This window comes from Anas acuta, chromosome Z, assembly GCF_963932015.1.
Source record: "Anas acuta chromosome Z, bAnaAcu1.1, whole genome shotgun sequence".
Lineage (NCBI taxonomy): Eukaryota > Metazoa > Chordata > Aves > Anseriformes > Anatidae > Anas > Anas acuta.
The window spans coordinates 8670127-8695119 of record NC_089017.1 but is presented as its reverse complement, the minus strand read 5'-3'; the positions used below and the strand labels follow the sequence as shown (position 1 = coordinate 8695119).

Below are 24993 nucleotides of genomic sequence, written 5' to 3'. Positions count from 1 at the left end.
TGCATTTATCAGATGCCCATATCTTTATTGTATGGATACCACATGTACCATTTCTTCCCACATCACTCCATCATGTTCCACCAGTGCATTGCTGTCTGTGAGGAGGCTGCACTCATAAACTTTTATTCCAGGTGCCTACCACTGGGTTATCTGTACTGAAAAGAAGTTAAGGTGACTGATGTTAAGACTGCTGATGTGCAATGCTGTTCCAGATTTACAATTGGAGTTCACATATTCTGGAAGCGTTTCACTCCTCTGTTCTTAGACACATCTCTGTTGTGCAAATTGATCCTACCCCAAACAGCACAGTTATGAAAATAAATAGCCTGATTTATTTTTAAATTTAATAAAATAATTCGTTCAGACATTATTCAAGTAGTGAGTGCATTGTTCCTGTGGAACGGGGGGCATGTTCCCAAGGAATGCTGCCCCCTTCATCACAAATCCCTCACGTAGCAGAAGATAGTTTTGAAATTCCCTTCATGAACTGACAACCATGGCAATGGAAAAGCCATGCTGCCTGATGGGCTTCAGGGGGAGGTTTTGCATTTGTCTCTCCCTCTGGTCATCTGAATTTAGAAGATGCCACCTTCAGAAATATGCGTCCTGATAACCCGTCCAAATGACATTAGCAGACCTCTCCAAATTTCCTCTAATATGACTCCAGAACTTCACTGCAGACTGCAGAGGGCACAGGGAAGGAATCTTGCACCCATTTCACCCAGTGGGGTACCTGTGATCCCCTTTGCAGCCCCCAGTCTGAGATCCCCACCAGACCTGGGGCATCTGCACCTTGCACGCTGGTGAAGGAAAAGTCAGCAAGCCCTGCCGGTGCCCACAGGCTCTGGAGCCCATGCCCAGGGACCTCATCCTATTTCCTAACCAAGGGGTCAGGGCTGTGCAGCTGGCCCCGGGGCAGGCAGAGGAGCGGTCTGGGGCTGTGCTGGAGGGGGGGAGGAAAAAAAAGGGAAGGGAAAAAAAAGGGAAGGGAAGGGAAGGGAAGGGAAGGGAAGGGAAGGGAAGGGAAGGGAAGGGAAGGGAAGGGAAGGGAAGGGAAGGGAAGGGAAGGGAAGGGAAGGGAAGGGAAGGGAAGGGAAGGGAAGGGAAGGGAAGGGAAGGGAAGGGAAGGGAAGGGAAGGGAAGGAAGGGAAGGGAAGGGAAGGGAAGGGAAGGGAAGGGAAGGGAAGGGAGAAGGGAAGGGAAGGGAGAAGGGAAGGGAGAAGAGAAAGGAAAGGAAACCTGAGGTCCTCGTACCCCCCTCCCTGCCCTGCCGGACCCCCGTCAGCCGCCGTGGCTGTCCCCACCGCAACAACCCCGGCGGACAGGGATGTGGGGTGTGTGGGGATGTGTGAGGATGTATGGGGCCGAGCACGATCCCCGTCGGGGGATCCCGGGAGCCTCTTGCCTTCCCCGGTAGAGAGGGGCGATCCGGCGCGCACACAGCCGTGTGAATGCGGAGCCAGAGCCACACGCACACCCCGCGGAGGGGGGGCTGGAAGGATCCCGCGGCCGGGCAGCAGCTTTCGGTGACAGCTCTGCCGCCGGCCCGGCCGTGCCCGGCGCCGGGCTCGTCCCCCCGGTGCCCCCCGGTGTCCCTCGTCGCTGGGCTCCGGTGCCCCGCGGGGTCCCGCCGCCCCATCCCAGCTATATCCGCACGCTAAATCCAAAACCCAAACCAAACAACAACAACAAACAACAAAAATCATAAAGAAAAAAGGAAGAAGCGCGGTGCAGACGGAGCGCTTTATTGGCCGGCGCACAATCCCTGCGCTCTCCCCAGCCGCCCGCCGCGTTAATTTCATAGCACCGGCGACATGAGGACCTCATACCTCCGGACAACTGGGTGAGTCATAAATACAGGGCGCGGGGCTGTAAGCCGAGACTGTTTACGGCCACTTTTCGCCGCGGCCTCCCGCGCGTCCCCCCGCCGCCGCCCCCCGCGCAGGGGCCGCGCAGCGCACCCGGGGCACCTGCGGCCGGCGGGGGGCGAGGAGGGGGCGGCGGCGGGGCCGGGGGGGGCCGTGCCGGGCCGTGCCGGAGCCCCTGCAGCCGCCGAGGCTCGGTGTTGGGTTACCCCGGCCCGGCACGGCCCGGCACGGCCGCCGCGGGGCCAAGCGGGTGTCCGCGGGGCTGCGCCGCCGGGCGCGCAGCGCACGGTATGTCGGGCCGGTGACTTCAGCCGGGAGATATTTGGAGGCTCCGCGGGGTCCGGTGCGGGGGGCCAGCGTGTGTTTGGGTCTGAAAGCGAATCAGCGGAGGGCGCGTCACTGCCAAAGGGCCCTATAAATCCATCTGCGGCGCAGAGTCGCCCTGGCAAAGCCCCGGCGTCCGGCTCCGCGCTCCCCTCCGCCCGCGGGTGCGGAGCCCCCCGCGCCTCGCCTCGCCTCGCCCCCGACCCCGCCCGCGGAGCCCCGGCGGCTCCCGGGGAGCTGGGGAGAGCCCCGGCACCGGCCCGGCCCCCCGCCGCTCCCCGCTTGGATCTAAGCTCTCGCCGCGACGGGACCCCCGCTCTGCAGGAGGAAGCCTGGCTGCTGCTGCTGCTGCTGCTGCTGCTGCTGCTACCGGCGCTACAAATCCCAGCGCCGGCCTCTGATTCTGCCAGCAGGCTGAGGGGGGTGGTGCGATTTTAATTTTTTTTCCCCTCCCCTCCTCCTCAGCTGCTCTTATTTTTTTTCCCCGTTTTTTTTTTTTCTTTTTCTTTTTTTTCCTTCTTTTTTTTTTTTTTTTTTTTTTCCTCCTTCCCGCCGTTGCGTGCGTGTCCGAGCGGTGCGCGGCTCCCCGCGGTGCTGGACCAGCTGGCGTTACAGGAGCCCTGATGTCTTCATCTGACTCCCCGCAGTTGTTGATGGAGTGTCTTTCTCAGATTTCCAGGCAGGGTCCCAAGAGCAGCACCCAGAGCCAGCTCCCGCTGCCAGGCGGCGCTCCCCGCGGCTCGGGCCGCTCCCGCCGCTGCTGAGCGCGGCCCCGGGGCCGCAGCGGGCACAGACCCCGGCACCGGCCGCGGACACAGCACCTGCGGCGGCCGGGGGAGGCCGCCGGGGCTCACTTGTGCTGGCGGCTCCCCTCCGCCTCCACCCAGACCCGCGACCTCGCCCCCCTTCCCCACGCCTGCCCCCACCGCGCAAAAAGAGGGTCCCGGCGGCCGGACCCCGACCTGGCCCCCCATGCATCGCCCGTCCGGCCGCTCGGCTCCCCGGCGTTGATGTCCATCTCGGGTCCGACGAGACCAGCTCGGAGGTGAGGGCGAGGCGGGGGTCGCGGCGGGGCGGGAGGGGTACCCTCGTCGGGATGGGGGGCACGGGGCCGCCCCCCCGGAGCGCCCCGGTGCCGGCGAGGTGCGAGGGCAGCGCCCGAGCCTGGACGGGCTCCGCGTAGCGGCTCCGGCGGCGGGCAGGGGTCGGAGCCCCGCGGCCGGAGCCCCCCGGTGAGACCCCTCCGCTGCCGCCCAGCGGGGCCGGGCCGGGCTGAAGCGGTCCCGGGGCAGCTGCCGGCTCCGGGAGGTGGGTGTCGGGGTGCAGGGGGAGCGGGGAAAAAGGGGTGAAAGGGAGAAAGGACGGGGGAAGGAGAAGGGAAAGGGAAAGGAGAGGAGAACGATGAGGAAATGGAGAGGAGGGGAAAATGAAAGGAAAGGGAAATGGGAAGAAAAAAAAAAAAGAAGGGAAGGAGGAAAGGAAAAAGAAAATGTGGAGATGGAAGGGGAAAGGGAAACTGGAAGAGAAAGAGTAAAGGTAAAGAAGAGGAACAGAAAAAAAAAAAGAAGCAGGAAATGAAAAAAAATGAAAGGGAAAGATGATAAGGGGGAAAGGAAAAGGAAAGGAGAAAAAGGGAAGAGGAAAAGAGTGAGAACAGGAAAAGGGAAAGGAAAGAGAAAAGAGAAAATGAAAGGAGAAAAAGGAAAAGAAAAGGGAAAGGGGAAAGCAAAGTGGACTGGGAAAACTAAAGGGGAGAAAGTGAGGAGGAAAAAGAAAAGGGGACAGGGAAAATTAAAAGGCAAGAGCAAAGGAAAAAGATTGGGGACAGAGAGAGGAGGGAAATTAAAGTTTGCCCGTAGCACAGCAAAGCTGCGCAGCCTTGCACCCCAGGCCAGCCGGGTCCGCCCTGTCTCAGCCCTGGGACAGGTGCCCTGGTGCCGGGGGATGATGAGCACAAGGTGACCTGGCTGCCAGCATGGGGACATGGTGACACCCACCCAGCCCTGAGCGCAGGCCCCTGGGACCTGCCAGCCTGCCCCCAGGCAGCATGCCTGGGCTTAGAGGGGCTGGTGGCCACCCCACAGCCCCGCTTCCACACCAGGAGATCCCACAGGATGAGGACAGGAGGGTCTGGAGAGGCACGGCTGCGAGCAGGTTGTTGGCCCCTGCTGAGTCCCCTGGGTGTCTCAGGGCTGGCAGGGAAGGGACAGGGCTGGGGGAGCACAGCAGCTGGGAGCTAACCCGACCTCTCCTCCCTGCCAGGGGCCCGTGTTGGAAGGAGATCTAAGATGAAGTTATGGGATGTTGTGGCTGTCTGCGTGGTGCTGCTCAACACGGTCTCCACCTCGCCCCTGCCCACCGGTAAGATGCCTCCTGAGGGGCCCCCTTCAGTGGTAGAGGGGCCTGAAGACGATCTCTCCCCCATCAGCCTGCCGCCTCCCTATGCTGTGCACAGTGACTGTAAGAAACATTCCCCTTTGTAGCCACCGCTGTCTGTCTTGCTAAACCTGCTCCCCTTTGCCCAGGCATCAGGGTGAGGAAGGGACCCCCCCTGCTTTCCTCCTCGCATTTTCCCAGGCAGGGGCACCAGCTCTGTCTGGCTGCAGCAGCTCCAAACCCAGTCATCCTAAAAATCTTGGAGCTGGAGATGGCAGTGTCCCCCTGTCCAGCTCTTCCTTCCCAGCAATGTTAGGATCCCTTTGCTTGAAAAACCCTGAGAGATGGGGAAGTTAATTCTGTGCAAAGGAGCCATGGGAGGGTCAAGTACTGTGCGATGCGGGCGCTGAAACTCCCTCCCCACCACTTCAGCCTCCCCTCGCTGCTCAGGGCTGCCAGTGCAGTTATTCACTGTCTGCAGTGGGCACGGGTCCTGGTGGACACTGCGCCGTGCTGCTGTACACATCCTGGAGTGCTGCTGAGTTTTGTTAAATCCTCCTTGGATCCTTATCCCAAAAGCAGTGTTTCCATGTGGAAATTTACAGAAGAGTAGCAGTGGTGGGGATAGGAGCTTGGTGCAGAGCAATCCACATGAACTAGCTCACAGTAAGACAGCTTACAGTCCAAATGACAGATAATAATAATGCCTCGCTAATAATAGGTCTCCTACAATAGCAGATGCAGGATGTTAACAGTGGTATGCGAGTGTTACGCTAACACTGGTGGCTTTTTAAAGTGGGAGTTAATATGGCTCAATAAGAAGCGGCAAGATACTCACACAGATTGTGGGGATGTCCACTTGGCAAAGGCAGAGACACAGCTTGGAGGTTGTTCCCTTTGCCCTTGCTCATCCCTTTCCCTCTAGCTCGAAGCAGAGAGAATCCAATGACCGAGGCTCATTTTTATCTCCTTACCAGGAGGCATGTCCTTCCCTGCGGCTGTCACAGCTCTGACCACGGGCAGCCCCGTGCTGATTTCCCTGGGAGCAGATGGGTTAGTGCAGCGTGGAGGTGCTGAGCAGGGAATTGTACCCCGTGGCTCCACTTTGCATCTGCCCTCCAGCATCCCACTCCTTGTTCTCCACTTGGTCTCCTCTGCATTGTCTCCTTGCTTGTGTTTTCCCCCTGTGGCTGCCACCTCCTCTCCGATCCCAACCCCAGTCCCCTGCTGCTCGGCCATGGTAGGGAAGGTACTGATGTGCTGAGTAGTCCCACCAGAGGCAGAGATCAGCTTTGTGGGTGCTGTGCTGGTGATGTTAGCACAGACTGGCAGCAACACCAGCTCTCTGGTGAGAAGAGTGCTAGTGAGGAGGCAGCACAGGGCGGGAGAGCGTTAGTGCTCCCTCTTTCCAGGGAGGATGTATTTATGCAATACCACTTCTATCTTAAAAGCTACCTCTGGGAATGCAGTTCCTCATGAGCTGGTGTCTCGCCAGAAGCTTGAGGGTATGGCTAGCAGTACCGAATTTGTCACTGTTTCCTCCTTTTTTTTCTGTGGAGCGGGTAAGCGAGGAGGAAGATGGACTGTGTTAACGTGCGTGGTGGTTGTGTGAACAGCCAGCCTTGTCCCAAAGCCTCTCCTTCCAGGACAGAGGGGGCTCCTAGGCACCACCAGAACAGTCCTTCCAGAAAGGACTGGTAGCTTGGCCTCCACCTCCTAATGTGGATCCTGTTGGATCCGATGGGCCTGGCTGTGAGGGGAGAATACCAGTGCTGCTCTTCACAGCAGAAGCTGAGAAAAACCCAGGCTGTTCCTGTGATCTTTGCACAGCAGCAGCACGGCACACTTGCCCAAATGCTGGAGACTCTGATCTCAGCCGGGTTGCCAAACCAAGTGAGTCAGGGGAGACAGGCAGCTGTAAGAAAGCGCTGAAATACTTTGATTCATTTTCACACTGTTTTTGTTGACTTAAAAGCGTGTGGTGCCTGAGGAGCTGGCTGCAAGCACGTAGCCTGCGAGACCAATCCCATCCAGGCCAACAAGGGCTGCGCGTCGTGTTGGAGTAACCACAGCCCTGCCCTTGGTGCACTTGTTCCTCTCTGCTCACCGTTCAGTGCCACACACCCTTTGGAACAGGGAAGAGACAGAACAATGTACATAAGAGGGGTGGCAGCTGTGTTGCATAGACCTCCTGGTTTCTCCTTCCAGCATCAGGCATGCTCACAGCCTGCTGGTGGGCCTGCCATGCCTTGGTACCCCTGGGGGCTGGTGGCCAGCATGGCACCTTTGGGAGGCAGCTCACAAAGCTGAGCAGGACGGGGTGCCACGTTATTGTGTTTGAAGAGGGGTGCACAGCTCTGCCCTGTAGTGGTCGCCATGCAGGCTGGGTGGGGTAGCTCAGGTCTCTGATATGCCACGGGCAGTGGTGGGTTGTGAGATGAAGCCCCACTCCGAGGGGAAGGCCAAACACCTTGCTGGAGCACAGATCTGTTTTCCCAGGCTCTCGACACCTTTCTGCATTCTCATTTAATGGGATTGCTTTCTCTGCAAAGTACTCTGAGGTCACCTGATGCTACCCCATCTCTTTCAGGTTGGCTGGAAACCTTCCTTCTTTCCAGCCCACAGGCAAGGTCCTAACCTCCCAGGCTGATCAGGTGTAATGTACTGACCTTTGCTGTTTGGGACAGTAATTAGAGAGGGCAGAGAGTGTTGGCAATTGCAGTCTTCTGCATTTTTCATTGGACTGGATGCTGGGGTGAGAGTAGCCTCTGTAACTCTAGTGCATTTGAGATGATCCCAGTGTTTCTAAGTGTTTTAGGCATCAGTGCTCATGGGACAGCTTATTTCACATGAAGAAGAGTACTTGGGGAGTTTGTAACATTAGAAAACACTTCCTTTGTTACCCTCATGCTACAGTCTGCAGGTAGAAGGACATAATTAGCTTAAATAGTGAGTGTGAACAGAACAAATATAAACTAAATTACTGTAAAAAAAAACTTAGTTTGTGTTATATTTGTTTCCCAGCAAATACGTTTTGTAACTGCTTGCCCCTGTATAGCCGTAATCAGCACATGTGTGAGGGCTGGAGTATCCCAAGATCCAGGACATGACATGTAGTCTCTTGATCTAGTGGGCATCTTGAGTAAGAACTAGCAGTACATATGCAAAAATCAATGAAAAATATCTCTTTTTAATAGACAGAGAAGATGTTTCTCTGAATTGTAATGACTGAGTTACTCCATGGCCACAGGATGGTGAACTGTTGTTGAGAGTTCCTTTGTCATGCTATAGCGTAGCACACCATGTTATATGTGCGATATACCTCTGTTAAACATTCTTCATATCCCCTCCCAGGGGCATTTAATGTTAAGATTCTGCATTTAGCTGGAATGGAAGTATCTAGAATGAACAGTGCTATTATAAGGCTTCTAAAGGCAAAAACAATATTAAATTATACTTCCAAATGATTGCATTTCCTTCCCTACAGTATTTATTAGACAGATTTTATGTTACAAATGAGAACTCTCATGTTTCAGACCAGGTTTTCCTGCCTCAAACCCTCACAGTGCAGCAGATGTGCTCTAGTGCAAGACATCCACAAGCCACAGAGGCAACCTGCCCCTGCACAGTAAATGCAATGCATCGGAGAGGTTTTTGTCTGCCCCAGCCGAGCAGGTGCCACACTCGTCATTCGATCTGTGTGTATCCAGTGCAGCCGGTGCATCCAGCCACTCTCAGACTGAGTGCGCGTATGTCACTGGGCCAGCATATATATAGTAAAGTTTGTGCATGGGCACACCCAGGTCTTCTAGGCATTTAGAAATCTCAGGCATTCAAAGTTGTCTTCTTTTCATGTGCACGATTCTAGAAGACATATTCCAGGGCACATCTGGGTAAATCCAGATGCGTGTAGCCCTAGAAGCTGTTCTTGCTGCAGTCACGTGTATCTCCTGAATATACTCCCTTGAAGGGTGTTCAGAGACCTAAGGAGAAAATGATTGAAATGCAAGAGAATCTGGTTTTATTCTCATTTTAACAGTTATCCTTTGTTTAAAGTTTTATGTCTTTGCTCCTTTTCATTTTAGGGGCCTCAAAATTTTTCCAGTGGAAGTGTGGATCCTTTTAGATGTTTTGCAGATGTGGGTTGCTAGATAACATACCTCAACATGCATTTCTTGGTCACCTTTCATAGGCCTCTTGAATGTATTTTAGAAATCCTTGTCAGCTCTGTGATGACTGTTGATGGATTGCTGGGAGAGGCAGTATTTGTCCACTAGAACAAGATCCTCAAAATGATAGGCTGCAGTGACTTGTAAGTTTTAGTATTCCTGCATAAGGCAGATGTAGAATATTTAAAGTTATAGAAGATGAGAGAAACTGTTGGAGTCATCAAGTCCCACCCATCAAAATCAATGCTCGCCTGAACATGAGCCAGCAGTGTGCCCAGGTGGCCAAGGCCAATGGCACCCTGGCTTGGATCAGGAATAGTGCGGCCAGCAGGACCGGGGAGGTGATCGTCCCCCTGTACTCAGCTCTGGTGATGCCGCACCTCAAGTACTGTGTTCAGCTTTGGGTCCCTCGGTACAAGAAGGACATCAAGGCCCTGGAGCATGTCCAGAGAAGGGGTACAAAGCTGGTGAAGGGCCTGGAACACAAGCCCTGTGAGGAGCGGCTGAGGGGACTGGAGGAGTCTCAGGGGAGACCTTATTGCTCTCTCCAGCTCCCTGAAAGGAAGGTGTGGGGAGCTGGGGGTTGACTTCTTCTCACGGGTAACCAGTGATGGGACTAAAGGGAATGGCCTCAAGCTGTGCCAGGAGAGGTTCAGGCTGGAAATGAGGAGACATTTCTTCCCAGAAAGAGCAGTCAGGCACTGGGACAGGTTGCCCGGGGAAGTGGTGGAGTCACCATCCCTGGGGGTATTTAAGGAAAGGTTGGACGTGGTGCTTAGGGACATGGTTTAGTGGGTGACATTGGTAATAGGGTGGTGGTAGGACTAGATGATCTTGGTGGTCTTTTCGAACCCTAATGTTTCTATGATTCTATGATCTAGTGCAAATATTCAGTCCTCATCCCTCCCCAACACACACACACTACCAAGAAACTGTAACTTAAAACTTGGAGTACACAGGCCAAACCCCACATAATGACACTTGCTGAAGATTCTCATACTTCCATAGCAATATGTTAATGACAAGTAATAAGTGAGAATACTAAATATTGTGGCATAACAACGTTCAGGATCATCAGACATCTAATGAGGCCACTGACACACTAGTGCTGGTAGAATGGTTGACACTGCAGGGTGGTCTTTTTTTTTACAAAAACAGCTGTGGTTTCTGAGCAAATAGTACTTGGTAAGGGGAACCAAAGGAAAGATTTCAATGACTGTTGGCAATCCAGTCTTGCTTACAGAGAGAAGAAAGAAAATAGAATCAAAAAGATATATTTGAGGCAGGTACAAACAAAGCATTAAGATACAAAATATGTCTGGTTTTAAGATCAAGGACAGAAAATGAATTATGTAAGACATTTCAAATATCAGCAATTTTTTAAGGAAAAAAGCCACTGTGTATGACTTAGCAGATATTTAATATTTTGCCTTGGTCTATATCTATTGGCACAGCGCTTACACTGAAAACTGCAGGCATATTTCTTTGAATTCAGTGTGACTCGTACAAATGCTTTAATGATTATTGAGTTTTAGAAAGAAGCAATCACTGGATTCAAAATACTTGTTTTTCTGCAAAATACTTGTTTTTCTGCATGTGGGCAAGGCAGTGTTACAGCAGGTGTGCCAGATCTTCTCAGGTGGCCACATTTTTTGAGGCAAGCTGGTCTTATCCCCTTTATCTAACAAGCTACATACAAATATCTGGACTATCTCTGCTCCCATCCCAAACAGATCAGATTTCTTTGACAAAACCAGCAACAGCTCTCAATTTTTTTGACAAGGAGGCATGTGTCCAGCATAGTGGCTTGGAAGGAGGCAGAGCTTTTCAGAGCCTTGCTGTCTCTGAGCAGCCACTGACACCATCTGACAAGTCCCACTGTGACATCTCCTGCAGCAGAGCAGGAGCACCTGCTTGAGATCCATGAACTGATGAATAGAATAAGAACATTTTCAAAACTGTAATGTTGAAACTTTACATATCATGCCTATTGAAAAAAAAAAAAAAAGTTGAAATACAGGAAGCAAATTTATTACTTATAGTCCAAATCAAAATCTGACCACAGCAGAGATTGTCCTTGCAGGCTCATCAGTCATGGCTTTGCTCACATGGCTGTGCTTTTCTGCTCCAGGACAGAGACTGGGACAGGGCCCCTTCCTGCTGCATTGCTGCCTGTGTTTGTTCCTTGGCACAGCCCTAAAGCCAGGAGATGCAGTGTAGGAGCATCCCAGGTGCAGCTGCTTAGTCGGAGTTGTGTTGAGCTGTTGTGGAAGCGGTGCCCCTGCTGTTGGATCAGTTGTGCTGCTCAGGTTCAGAGAGCTGGCACCGAAGTGGTGCAGTGTGACCAATGTGGAGTTTTACTAGTGACATGTGAGGGCTGATCTGGATCAGTTCTGCCCCAGTAGTGCCAAAGAGAGTTTCTTTTTATTACCAGCAGTGTTTCCTCCATTTAAGTCTCCATGCCATGCCTCTTAGCTAGCTGCATGCCCTGTTACTAATAGAGGTCACAAGTTTCATGTCCCAGTACTTCTTTAAGGCTTCTTTAAGGCTGTCTCAGTGATGGAACAGAACCAAGAGTTAAGCATAAACCCAACTTACCCTGGGAAGCTCTAGATTTGCAGCATTGTGCAGATCTGGAGGTGTACGAGGCCTTAGTGAGGAGATTTGGTGGGCAATAGGTCAGGTATGTTCCTCACCCAGCCTTGGCTCCTGCTCTGTCACTGGCTTCAGGCAGAGGGTGTCCACTTTGCCTCCTTTTTCCCTTTTTACACAGTTTGTGCTGTAACTTTGTCAGGTGCAGAGACTGCCTTTTATGTGCCTGAATATGGTCCTTGTGCAGTAAGACCAGGACAGGGTCCTAGCTGCTACTGCAGGAGCTGTATCAAAACCTGGGAAGCAAGTGATGAAGGGCTGTCTGTTTCTTGGTGCCTCAGAGCTGGTTGTTCAAAGCTCAGTCAGAGGTGAGACCACAGCCACCCGCTGGTCCCTTGCTACCTGACTGCAAGATGTGACACCCCTTTGACCACCCCCAGAGAGGCCAGAGGAGGTGCTCAGCCCCAAGGTCAGGCAGAAATTTATGGATGACTCCCATTTGGACCAGATTAGGAGTAAGAAACACTTGTGGACTGGTCAGCTTGCAAGACAGCTTCCTTCACCTCAACCAATTCACCTGGCCTCGCTTTTTTTTCCTGTTACCAAGCCAATCCCCCACTGGCAGCAGTTGTGATGGTCTTGTTCCTACCTTATCTTCTCCTGCTGGGAACCACAGAGTGAGGTTCCCTGGGGAGACTGAGCATCTCATACACGTGAGAAAGCAGGAAAAAAAGATGCAAGGGGAGGCACCAAGCACAGTAATGTGAAAATATGAAGTACTCTGGAGGTTCAGCAGTGTGACCAACATATGGGAATTGGCAGGGTGAGCTACAAACAGAAAATTGTCTGCTCCATGAGGAACAAGCATATCTTGTTGAACCCCGTGCCTGTTTCCAGTACTGCCTTATCATACCTGACTGGTGTGAGTGGCGCCAGGTTACTTAGCCAAGTTACTTAGCCCTTTGCCCTGATGAGAGACAAGTAACACCAGCAGCAGGCTCCATTTCTGAGACCTTTCTGCATGTGAGCAGGGACGTGGTGTTTCCTGGGAGCTGGCAAGGCAGGGAGCAAGGCACTGAACCAGAACTGTATTAAACATTTAGAGATGAGGTGACCTGCTGTCTTTGATGCTCTGTTACCTAATGGACACAACCAACTGGTTTCCATTTCACTTCACAAGGCAATCATGCCTTACAGATTTTCATGCAAGGCATGAAAGCAAAGTCATTCTTCAAAGAGGTGGTGTTTTAATTGTTTAAATACTGAAAACTTTTTAGTGTAACTAGTTTTAGCAACTGGCTTTCATTTAAAGCCTGTGTGATAAGCTTTGTTTTCACAAGAAGTACTTAATTTTCAGTAAAATACATATTTTATCCCCATCATAGTTCACATTTTATTTACAAAGAATGATCATAACATGAGTATTTTTGGCTCGCTAAGGTCACACTTCCACAAACAGATTACCCCAAGGGTCTCCTAAAATATGCCTTTGTGGTATGAGATGGAGAGACTCTGTATTGTAGGGCTTGTCCACTATGATAAGTACCTGAAAAAAATCGCAACAAAGCAAGCTAAGAATAAAATAATTAATGAAGAAATGGTATACCAGAGTCATCTTCATAAGCAGTGAAAACATGAGGCTAGTTCATTGCAGTTATAATTAGAGGCACATGACTTGTATATTTCCCACCAACAAATGATCTAAGAACAAACATCTTTGTGATTATAACTTTGGAGGAAACTTAAAATTAACCAAGAAAGAAAGGAAATTAAAATATTTTAGTTAAGGGCCCAGATGAAAGTACCAGAACTGTTTTTGAAAAAGGGCCATTTGATGTTAACACAGATCTGGATCTGGGTTTTCTAAATAGTGCTTATCATTATAATTAGCTGGATTAAATCCCTTGGACTTTGAAATCTTACTTTAAACAAGAGTCTGAATGCTGCTATTTGAACCTCTCTAACTGAAAGACAGCTGTGTTTAAGTGAAATATTATCCTGGTAATTGTATTAAATGTTTAGCATGATGTTTTGATGTAGTCGTTACACAATACCACAAATATATGCATAAAAGATACAATGTAAAACAAAAGTACAATTTTATCATTTTTAGTATACCTTATGTGAGTTTTATTCAATCACTTTTACTCAGGACATGCAGAGTGTCAGCTGATACTGCAGTGACATGCTTAAGTTTTCCCAAGATCAGTAGAGAAAATGATTCCATAAATACAGTTCCCAATACCTTTAAACTTCAAGTTTTATGAGATTGAAAATAAAAAGGAAACCCTGCTTCTATAATTATTATTTTGCAGTTAATAGAACTTAAGCCTTTCTTGTAAGCCATAATAAACAGCATGGTTAGAAGAGACTGTAGTTAGCCTTTTAAATCCATAACCAGGCACCAAAATGAGTAACTGGATTTTTTTTTTTTTCTCAAAAGCTGAAGATCCATCTGTTCCCACTGAAACCAATTTGTGGTCAGGTACAAACCCAGGGTTTCTCGCTCTAGCATGCTGGGTTACTGCCACTGCAGGGGAATATTTGGCTTTAAAATAAATCTGTTGCTAGTGAAATCAAAGGAATAGTTTTACGAAATGTAATTTTGATCCCATTTGAACAGAAAGAAATAAAATGTCCATTTTTTCCTTAATGGAAACAGTTTTCCTTAGAATGTGACAAGCTTGCTTTGGATATTCATTTAGACCTACTTTATGTGTGAGTCTGTCTGACCACTGTTTAGTGTTCTAAAAAGTGCAGGCACCAGATCCCTGCCCCGCTGGCACACGGTGTCTCTAATTAATTGGAAATGCAACAGCAGGCTCTGGGGCTGCAGCAGAGAAAGTGCCCAGAGGAAGGCATATTTCCCTGCATGCAGGGTTATGGGTTGGCTTTCTGCAGGGACTGGTGGGGAGCTATGGGGGTGTTTGCTGCAGGAGCCTGCACCCGTTGCCAGCTTTTACTGTGCCCAGGGGACATGGGACCATGCTGGGGACAGGAAGGTCAAAGCCTCAGGTTCTGGGGAGCAGCTGCGAGGCAAGCATTTTGTCATGTATTCAACAGGGAAGTTCCTAACCTGGGTCAAAATTGTAATCTGATTGTGTCCTAAGTGTTTTGAACCTAAAGGTTCAAAAAGAAAGCAGACAGCTTGCAGACAGCAAACAGAAGGTGCAAATATTCTTGTTTTCTAAGCATCTTACTTAAAATGGGTCTCACATCTTCACTTTTGTTTGACTCCCAGGGTTTGGGATATCTGATGTTGACCAGCTCTCCTCCCAGCCTGGTCACTTTCCAGATGCCTGTGTTTAGCAGTCCTATGGTATTTCATTCTTTCCTTCTTTGCATTTTTACTATTTTTCTGATCCTTTGAGAAACTTCTGGCAGATCAACAGCCCTGGTTCAGCTGGACATGGAAGACAGAGCTGCCTCAAAGCAGCGTGGCTGCCATTCATAGCCCCTGCTTTTGACACTCCAGCACTAGAAGGCACACTCATGCTGTGGTTGCCAGCAGAGGAGAAGGCTCTGCCTCTTCCTAGCTGAGAGGTCAGGTCTTTGGGACAGCATTGAAAGAGGTAGCTGCAAGAGAGTGAAGTGTGGCTGTCCCATCCCTGGAAGTGTTCAAGGCCAGGCTGGATGGGGCTTTTAGCAGCCTGGTCTGGTGGGATGTGTCCTGGGAGATGTCCCAGCCCATGGCAGGGGGCTGGAACTGGTGATGTTTAAGGACCCTTCCAACCCAAACCATTCTGTGACTGTGAGCAGGAGCAGGACACATGCACTTTGCCACAGCTCCTGCCAGGGCACCACTGCCTGCCCCATGCTCCTGCTGACAGGGTGCTAGGCACTGGTGATGCTAAAGCATGTCTGTAACTGGAACGTGAGAGGGTCAATGGCAGAGAAAGTAAGACAAGAGGTTTAATGCCATGGGAAGGAGAGACTCAGCAGGCTGGTATTCCGAGAGGTCAACAGTCAGGAAGCGGCTCTCAAAAACATGGTGTAAACCCCAAGCAAAACCTCATGACTTTACACCAGTCTTGTGAGTGTTCATGGCACCCTGTTGTAAATGGTGGGGCTCAGCCCTGTCACATTGCCCCCTGGGGTCTGTGAGCCCTTCTCTCATGCTGTGGGCAAGATACACGGAGGCCAAGTGCCCCCAAAAGGAAAATTTTATATGTCCAGGATGCATGATCTCTCCCCCAGGGAATGCCTGCTTTGAGGTTTATCACACTGATGCACATATGAGCCAACCTTACTAACCTGTATTGAGCATATGCTGTTGTGGGCTATCCTGTCCCACCTTATCCTATCCTAGACGGCTTCAGATTTTTTAATTTTGATTCTTTTACACCCTGGAGCCAGCGACCAGGGACTGCTGCTCAGAAAAGATTTTGCTGCTTTTGTTGCCGTAGTGTCTGAGCATTTTCTGCTGGCACTTTGTACAGCTTGACAAGCATCTGTCATGTTTGTTCTCTCAGCTTTTCCACCAGAAGGGAGGTGTTGTCAGTAAATCAGTTTGTTTTGAAAAAAATGTGTGTGTATGTAATTATATGTATTTGTACATGTGTATGTGCAAATATAACACACAAATGCATGTGCCAACTGTGTGTTTTATAGGTAGGGATAATAATCTTTTTTTTTTAACAGGGATGTGAAGTCCCCACAGAAAGCCCTTCCTACTGCACAGTTAAGCCAGCACGGTCTATGCAGTGTTGTGCATTAGAGAAGCAAAGCTGCCAGGCTGTAGACTTTCATTCTGAGATTATAAATGGTTTTCAAACTGTTTGCAACAGAGGGGTGACTAACTAAAGGAGATCATGTCTGAATCGAGTGCCTGTTTTCAGGGTACAAACCAGCACTAGATGCCAAGGAAGCCCCTCAGAGTGTGCTGGTATTCTCTGGCCACACAGCCCAGCACCCCTTCACCTCCAGCATCACTTATGCAGTGCATGGACCAAACAAGTGCTCATCATGCAGTAGCTGTGGTGTGGGGAGCTCTCTCAGCATCCCTGGAGCGCATCTACTGAGTGCACCTCAGGCTGGGATTGTCCTACTGTCTTTCTTTGCCTTCCCTGCTGTTAGCCTCGTATGGTTCTTAGTCCTTGGTCAGTGGTTATTGCTTATTCATGTATGATATCTGGCGGTAACTTAGCACTTACCTCTAGTGCCTTGCTTCAGCCCATCACAGTTTTTGTTAATGACATCATTTCTGCTTGGTTGCCCAGCATCCTACTTCAGCTTTTTTTTTTACAGGCTTTCCTGGCTGTCAAAACCCTGCAAACCACTCTTAGTGGATATGCAGAAAACTAGCACCAAGCCACTCCAGTCAGTGTAATTCCCACTGCTTGGGCCCATCACTTAGTGGTCGTTGGGTCCAGCTGCACTTGATGCTGTGCCAGGGGCACAGGTCCATGCCAAAAGGCACATCACTGTATTGATGGTGACAAGTTTGGGCTCCACAGGTAGAGGGTGTTGTTGCTTATGACAACTTGCAAGGATTCACCACATGGCCCAGTAATGCAGCTGCCATTGTGTTTAAAATCATGTAGACATATAGTCCTGTAACAGCGTGTGCAGTGGTAGGTAGGCAGACGCTGTCCAGGGCTGACAGGTCCAGCACACTTCCTCAAGGAAGGCTATGTGCCCACCATTCCCACAGGTTCCCAAATATCACCTGCATGCCTCCTCCTTCCTCCGGTGATGTAATTCCCAAATACTGATGGTCACTGCAGGAGTCCTCTGTACTCATTTGGATATCTGCTTGGGATGTTTTCCAGTTCCCTGGGCTGAAGGGGAAGTCCACCCCTGAGACAGCATATTGGCATTCATCATACTCACAGTGCTGGCAGCCCTCCCAGTGAGTCTCCCAAGTGGCCTGATGTTGCAAGAGGGGATGAGCTGAGCAGGGATCTCCAGCTCCTTTATCTGCATTGGCCACGTACACTTCATCCCTGGTTGCAGCTCAGAGTCCTTCTTCCTGTGTGGTTTATGTTAGAACCCTGGTGAGATCAGTGGAGTCAGTCATGCCGCTAATTACCCCATGTTCTGGTTGCAGCAAGTCCATGTGCATAGGTAGGGCTCTTCTAGTTGTTGCTCAGTTGGCTTGGTTATTTGTCTACTTTTTCCCTTCTGCTTCCACCTTCTCCTGTGTTGACAGCTCATGCCTGCATTAGTGTTGCATAGGTCTCCTCTACTGCATGTTTCCTCCCTCTTAATATCACAGGCCACTTTACAGTGCAGAAGGCTCTCAGTGACACTAGCTCCCTTGGTGTAGCTGGGGTCGTCATCTTGCATGAACCAGGACAAGTGACAGCATGGGCTCCAAATGGGGCACAGTCTACAGCATGGGCCTTTTCCCCTCTTTGTCTGCTCTCCAGGGTGTATTTCACTGGCTTGGATAGGACAGTGCTTCAATCCTATAGCCGTCAGGTTAACATTAGTAAACCAAGTAGACTCCTGCACATAGCACCGTCACAGGGGTGAGTGACATCTTTGCACCTGAACTGCAAGCAGTTTAAAAACAGTATGCCCAGCTGGGTTTTATTTATTCAGGTAATCCACAGTTTTGCTTCTCCCTTCTTAGATGGGAGGAAACACTTCCCACGCTGCATCAGCAGCATAGCAGGCTTGAGATAAGTATGAGGCTAAAGGTTTCAGACAAGGGTCTCCAGGCTGGGTTTCTCTATAACAATCTCCCATCCTCTTCCTGATGGTTGACTGCTGCATGGGTTTTGCTGAATCCTGGTATGCTTCCCTGATTGTTGTGTTTTGGTCTCATGTCACATTTGCTACAAGGATTGGGACAGGAGTATGTGGCAGATGTATGGGCTGGGGTAGTCACAGTAGTACGAGTGGGGTAATTTCAAAGTGAGAGTAGAGAATGGCACAGCCAGAGCTATCTCATCAGGGAGAGAAATCTTTCCCCATGGGTTATAAGTGAGATTCTGTGTAAGAAACCTAGAAGCCACTCAGTCTCACAGCAACAAGAGCAAGTGCCTCCTGCCAAAGCCTTCTCCATCTGTGTCTGTGCCAGGGACATCCTTGTATTTCATCATTGGATGTTGAGCCAGTTCCAAGTGGGTTGTCTTTCTTGACTGGGTCTAGCATGGAGTCTACCTCCTCTTGCCTTTAAGGAATGTAGCCTACCTACCACCTTGATCAGGACCTTGCTCAGGAGGGCTGTGTTCATATGGCATGGACAGACCAGCCTGTCCTGCAAGAACCAGGCAGTGCATTCAATGGATGCACCTGCCCATGCTACCCCCTCCAGTAGGTATGGCTATCAGTGGGTGTTTTGGTACCTGATACAGAGGTAGCAGCAAAAGGAGTGCCCAAAGGGTGCACTTGCCATTGGTGGACAAGACTATGGGGCTTGGCACAGGACCCTGCCTTGTTCAGGTCCCATATGGCTGTGTAGGTTAGCAGACATCCCTTCTTTGCATCTCTTCAGAGCAACAGGTGTTAGTGGCTGTTGCCTTTAGCAAGGATACCTGTAAAGCAAAGTGGAATTTTGGGGTCCAAACTCTTCAGTTTATAGCATCCCACTTCCCATGTGTCACCCTCTTTATGTGAAGGTACATGATCACCTGCCTTCATTACTCTTTTACCAATCTGCACTATTTTGTGGGAGCCATCCGTGAGAAGCTGTGTATTTCTGATCCATCCCTCTGTGATTGTGAAGGGTGCCACTGGGATGTGGCTGCTTTGGGAAGGGATCTGTACTCATCCTTAAGTGCAGACACACTGTGTTTCAGCAGATTTTCACGCTAACAGAGCTCACATCTTGCCGCAATGGGAGGCAACCTTGTGCCTTCCCCACTTCTGTGAACAGGGTCAATGCATTCACATCTGGGCTGCGAACATTTGCTGCCTGGTCTCCCACCAGGGCTCTTGTCTGTTATAGTGCTCATTAGGGAAATGTGGCACAGAGCTGTTGCCTGCAGAGCTGTTCCTGTCTCATCTGTGTGACAGGCACAACACATCAGGCATATTTTTTCCCAGTATTTGCAGTTCGTGGGACATTTGTAGAGGTCCTTCTGGAGCCCTTTTAGACCCTTGTGGTGTGTGAAACCAGTCTACTGTGCAGGTGGGCACTTAGGAGTTAAGTACAGAAAGAAGCATCCTCTTACTTTTTCCTGCAAAATAAGTAAGTCTTCAAAGACTCAATTTTAGGCAATAAGAATGGGAGAAAAAAATCTTAATACTGCAATGTTATTTAAGTATTTAAGATACATTCATTAATAATACAAAACAAAGGCATCTAGATATGGGCCCCTGACAGCCTGACCTGTCATTAAATCACTGTCTTCACTAAAACAAATCACACTGAGGGATTTAGTCCATGGGAAGATTTCAGATATGATGTTATTCCAAATCATGATGAAAAAACTGAAATCTCAGAACATTTCAGAAGAACATATTCAATTTCACCCTCGTTGAAGAGGTTCATTCTACTAGTGTCAAAACATTTCATTGCCTTTAACATTTAATTTACTTGAATAATTTGTCTCTGGTAGAGTACATATCAAGTGAAAAATGCAATAGGTAATTTAACTTCATAGAAAGAAAATGCATTAATAAAATTTCCCTTGAAAATTAACATAATACTTCTTTTCCAACCTATTTCTACTCAGTCTAATAAGCATCTGGTGATACAAAATAGTTCTACAAGATAATTTTCAAAAGCTCTGATAGTAATTATCCTCTAAAAGCATTAAAAAGCAGGCATCCAGCCAATAATAATAGCTTAGCCTGGCACCCCAGGAAATTTCTCCTTCTGTCCTGCCCCAAACCCTTATCAATAGGTGGCTTTGGCAATACTAACCACTGCTGGTGTGAAAAGACAACTAACAATTACAAACACAAAATTGCCTCAAAGAAACCTCATCCCTTTGCTGCTTGCTAGGAAGAGCTTGTGTAACTCTCCACAGTAGCTTCATCCACCCAACAACTAATATTCATATCATGACATGATTCTCTTTCCCTCAATTTTGACAGGGTTCATCCAATACTGAAAGACAAGCCAGAGTGCTACCAAGCATAAGCAGACACCTGCAGAGATACATACATATCTCATTCCTTTTTCCCCATGAGTTTCCAAATGAGTTTCCAAATTCCCTTTAGTTTTAGCGTGTCTGAAGTAGAGGGCAGGGCAGCTTGCATGTGTCTTGTGTTTTTGAGCCACAAACTGACAAACTTCTCTTCATGACAACTGATGTGTGACAAAACATTTTCTCTCTTTCTCAAACAGCTAATATGCCAGAGGATTATCCAGATCAGTTTGATGAGGTAGTGGACTTTATCCAAGCCACCATTAAAAGACTGAGGAGGTCGCCAGATAAACAGACTCCAATTTTTTCCAGGCGGGAGAGGAACCGGCAAAATGCAGCCATGAACATAGAGAATTCCAGCAAAAAGGGAAGGAGGAATCAAAAGGGTAAAAATCGGGGATGTGTCTTAACAGAAATACATTTAAATGTGACTGACTTGGATTTGGGATACGAAACCAAAGAAGAGCTCATCTTCCGGTATTGCAGTGGATCTTGTGATGCAGCTGAGACTACATATGACAAAATTTTAAAAAACTTAACCCGAAAGAAAAAACTAGTCAATGACAAAGTGAGGCAAGCTTGTTGCAGACCCACAGCCTTTGATGACGACCTGTCCTTTTTGGACGATAACCTGGTTTACCACATACTGAAAAAACATTCCGCGAAAAGGTGTGGATGTGTCTGACACTTGCTCACTGGAGGCGGCTCCAGTTTTGCATTCCTGCCATGATGCAAAGAAAGGGACCAAGGTTCCCGGGGAAGCTTCTGCTCAGAATGGAGAAAAGAGGACCAAGAACGCAGAGCGAGGGGGCGTGGGAGCCCAGGGGAGCGCGAGGCTGCCTAAAAGATGGAGGCTTTTGAAGTCCTACAGGAAAGTAAATAAAAGCTTGGGTGGAGAGCCAATGGCTGGATGGCGTGCGCACTCCCGTTCCCATTTGACACAGTCCACCACCAGTGAGACTCGGATCCATGAGGAACGTGCTTAAAAACACAACCCTGCAGTACCACACTGCGGTGCGGTCACCCCCACCCGCACCAGGAAGCTGAGCTGAGGAGCAGCTTAGGGGTACCCTGCTCATCCCCTGTGCCCTCAGCTCTACCAAAAGACACGTTGCGCTGTTGCTCGTTGAAGGGTGGTTCCTCAGCACTTAGGACCGCTTCTAAACTATAATGAGATTAATGTAAGATGGTATCGGGCAAAAGTCAAAATTCCCAGGCTCAAGTTCTGCAGGGCCAGTATCGGTATAAAGCAAAACAGTTCCACTTACTGGTTAAGTTTGGTTATTTCCATCTCGTGTTTCTTCAAAGCAAGTGTAGGATTTCATTCTTCTGCTACCTATGAGAACAAGTTGAGTTTTTAAGCACTTCTTCCTAGTATAGTAAGAGAAACAACATGCCTGGCCTACACAAAACGTGTTTCTTTTGGTTTACAAAGGACTAATGTTACTTGGGTAACTACATTTGTATTTGGTCATTGTGAGTGAGCAGAGACTACTTGATGCAATGCATCCATTCAGAGACATAAATATACAGAAGATATTTATTAAGATTAAGTTATTGTTATTTATTACAGTTTGGTAATGAGTCTCCTTTCCTTATTTATTAAAGTTTCTTTTCAAAGGTGCCAAAGTAGAAGGTGCTTGGAAGATACAGAGAGACAAATAAGTTGGGAACAACGGTCCATGCTTTTGAAAGTGTTAACTTGAATGCAAAAAATCACTTACTTTACCTTTTTTGCTTTTAAACAAAAACCTGATTATGTTCACAGAATGTAGTGCCAAAGTCTGCAGCCCTTTCTCCTGTTCACCAACACTTCTGAAAGTGACTGCAGTCATACCAGTGGAGGAGCAAATGGCTCTACATGAGTGAGGGTCGCAGCACTTGGCTCAGCATTAGCCATTTGTTAGACAGACTAATTCTAGTCATATTTAAAATGTAGCCACATTTTTTTTCTCACACTTTTTGCCAACTGACCTCGTATAACTATTGACAAATGGAAATTAATCACATTTAGCCTTATAATTTCTTGTTGTATTTATTTAAGCTTTTCCTTCCGTATTTCCATATAGAAAAAGTTAAATCCCTCTTATTAGTTAGCCCTGGATTTAATATAGTTTGCAGGTAAACAATTGTGTTAAATAACCAAAGAGTTTTATATAATTTACTGAAACATTACAGGATCATATCATGCAGCAGAGCAATCTGAGTTTCCTTACAGTGAAGGGGATAGTACAGCAAAGGCATTTGTACCTGACCGCCCACTTGTTCTGTAGACTATTTTCCTTGAAGGAGCAGCAGTGCAGGTCTCTAGACATACCTGACAATCAGTGAAGCATCAACTCACACAAAACCAAAAAAAAAAAAAAAAAAAAAAAAAAAGAAAAAAAATCCCAATTGAAAAACAAAAAGGATGGTCCAACCTTTTATCTCATGCGTGCAATGACTTGACTCTCCTCACTCATTTTGCCCTGGGCCCCTCGGGCACCAGACAAGAAGGCTCTAGTGGACAAAAAAGTCCAGAACACACCTAGAAAGATGTGCATTGTCTGCAAAATATAATTCATCCACGACCTCCGCTGCTTTCACAGATTTACAGAATTGTAGGGGTTGGAAGGGACTTCACGAGATCCTCGGGTCCAATCCCCCAGCTTTCTTGGGCTGATGGAGGCAGCACAGAGACCACCTGCAGGGTCATGGGGATACCTCAGCCCCTGTGCTGGGCAGGGCACAGCTGAGATGCCACCATTGGCATCGGTGTGATTTGGGCACTATCAGCTCAACCTGCCAGGCCAGGGCTGAGTTGCCCTGCGGGGTGGTTGGCTGCGCGCAGCGCTCGGGGGTGCGCAGCCCCTGCTGCTCAGCACTTACCCCCACAGCATTGTCTGCGCAGCTCAAAGAGGCTGCCACCAAAGCAAATCACTATGTTAAAAATACAAAAGGGTAAAGTTTGTGATTTTTTTTTAAACCTTATTGAAAACAGGAGTGTGCTTCTCTGGAGTTTTTTACTTCACCTGCGATTTATGTCTCAGTCATTTGTGTTAATCAACCAAAGTTCTCTACAGACTTTATTTTTGTACAATATTCATTTTATAACTTTTTACAAAATAAAACTCATTTCTATTGTTACCTGGCTGTTGCTTGTGCTTCTTCCTCATTGTACCACTTCTGAGCTAGAGCACTGCCCGGTCCCCAGCTGTGTGGAGAAACAAGAAGCCCTCTCTGCAGGGGAGCTTTCCTCTTCTGTCTCACCATCAGTCAGTCAGAGACGTCTGTAACCTCTTAGTAAAACATAACATCAATGAGTGATGCGACTGTAATAAGCATCTCCAAAATACGTGGCACAATAACAGGCTGGGTGGCAGGCTCGAAGCCCGGCGTTACCCGAGCTGTGCCCTGCCTGTGCCAGGCTGCGGCATCATTGTGGTGGCCTTGGCTATGCACGGCTGCCATTCCTGTGCTCAGGGGAGATTTGCATTTTGCTTTTCTAACCCAGGCGTTGCATCAGTTGGACTAAATTCCATCCACTTTGGCAGTCATTTTCCCTTCTTCTTTAAATAGGAAAATACCATTTGAATTTTTCTTTTCCGCCACCATCATGGAAAAGATGAGGGCAGGTTTTATGGCTGTGGCCAACAGCTTTTTCTCAAAAGTTTTAAGTGCTGCAGTTCCCATCATAGTGTCAATAAACACATGCATTTACAGGTTTTGACACCGGGCTCTGTGAACTCCTCAAAACTGCTAAAGAGAGGAGGAGGGAGCATGTGAGCAGCGAGCCAGTGAGCAGGAGGCTTCCAGGGCTCACTGCAGATCAAACACTCTTTCTCTTAATGTACAGCATATGGATGCCTTGGTTTCATTTGTGCTGAGTGAGGCCATGCACGCAGCTCTAGCACAGCTGCTGGAATGTAAAGCAAGGCTCGGCAGCACTGCAGATGTGCTGGAGGCATGCAGAGCTGGAGGCATGACTCCTCACATGCCACTGCCCCCATGACTTGCAGCAAAAGCCCAGCCACCATGCACAGGGGCTGCTGACTGCAGTCTGGCTCAATACAGCTTGCATTAGGCTTTTAGCATGAAAATAACCTGCAGCGTTTTGTTTAGTGGAGATTGTGCACTTCCCCAAGAGCTGGAGGGAATGTCGATATAAAACACGATGGTGAGATGCTCTGGTAATGGATCTCTGACCTTATAACCCAAACCTCCCAGCTCCTCTTATGTGGATGGGGAAGCATGAGGCCAACAAAGAAACCTATTTGGCCTTATCAAAGGCTTAGACTGGACTATGTAATAGCTGGCACGACCAGGCTTGCTTGCATGGAGATGTTTCATCTTCCTTCCCCAGCTTTCATCCAAGCTTTGAAATGAGGATAATATTATGGAGAGCAGATGAGGTTTTGCTGTTGCAACCCCAGGATTGCCACGGCTGGGCTGGCACCATCAGCCTCCTTTTCTGATTCAAGTATGGATTGCAGTATTTCCCTGGCACCCTGCATGCACTGAAGCAGCCTGAAAGCTTCATCTGCCAGGTTGTGTGAAGGATTATAACACAGACAGTGGGATTGAGTGCATGCTCAGCAAGGTTGCAGATGACACCAAGCTGAGTGGTGCAGTCAGTACAAT

At 48.7% G+C, this 24993-nt stretch overlaps 1 protein-coding gene and 1 long non-coding RNA gene across 4 annotated transcripts; one reads left to right on the top strand and one right to left on the bottom strand.

The window, feature by feature from the left end:
* The first annotated feature begins 1334 nt into the window (after nucleotides 1-1334).
* On the top strand, nucleotides 1335-23499 carry GDNF (glial cell derived neurotrophic factor). Of its 3 annotated transcripts, XM_068667012.1 has the most exons (4): nucleotides 1335-1843; nucleotides 2864-3237; nucleotides 4455-4652; nucleotides 20574-23499. In XM_068667012.1, exons 3-4 carry the CDS (start codon nucleotides 4481-4483, stop codon nucleotides 21056-21058), a joined length of 657 nt encoding a protein of 218 aa, XP_068523113.1. In that variant the 5' UTR covers nucleotides 1335-1843; nucleotides 2864-3237; nucleotides 4455-4480; the 3' UTR covers nucleotides 21059-23499. The 3 variants fall into 3 exon arrangements, with proteins under 3 accessions (XP_068523113.1, XP_068523114.1, XP_068523112.1); XM_068667013.1 differs by lacking the exon at nucleotides 1335-1843 and having other exon boundaries at nucleotides 2235-3237; nucleotides 4455-4553; XM_068667011.1 differs by lacking the exon at nucleotides 1335-1843 and having other exon boundaries at nucleotides 2235-3237.
* On the bottom strand, nucleotides 1703-3715 carry LOC137848094 (uncharacterized). The gene is made up of 2 exons (XR_011091174.1): nucleotides 3155-3715; nucleotides 1703-2238 (listed from the first exon to the last, which is right to left on the bottom strand). It is a non-coding gene; the product is annotated as an uncharacterized lncRNA (long non-coding RNA).
* Nucleotides 23500-24993: the final 1494 nt, after the last annotated feature.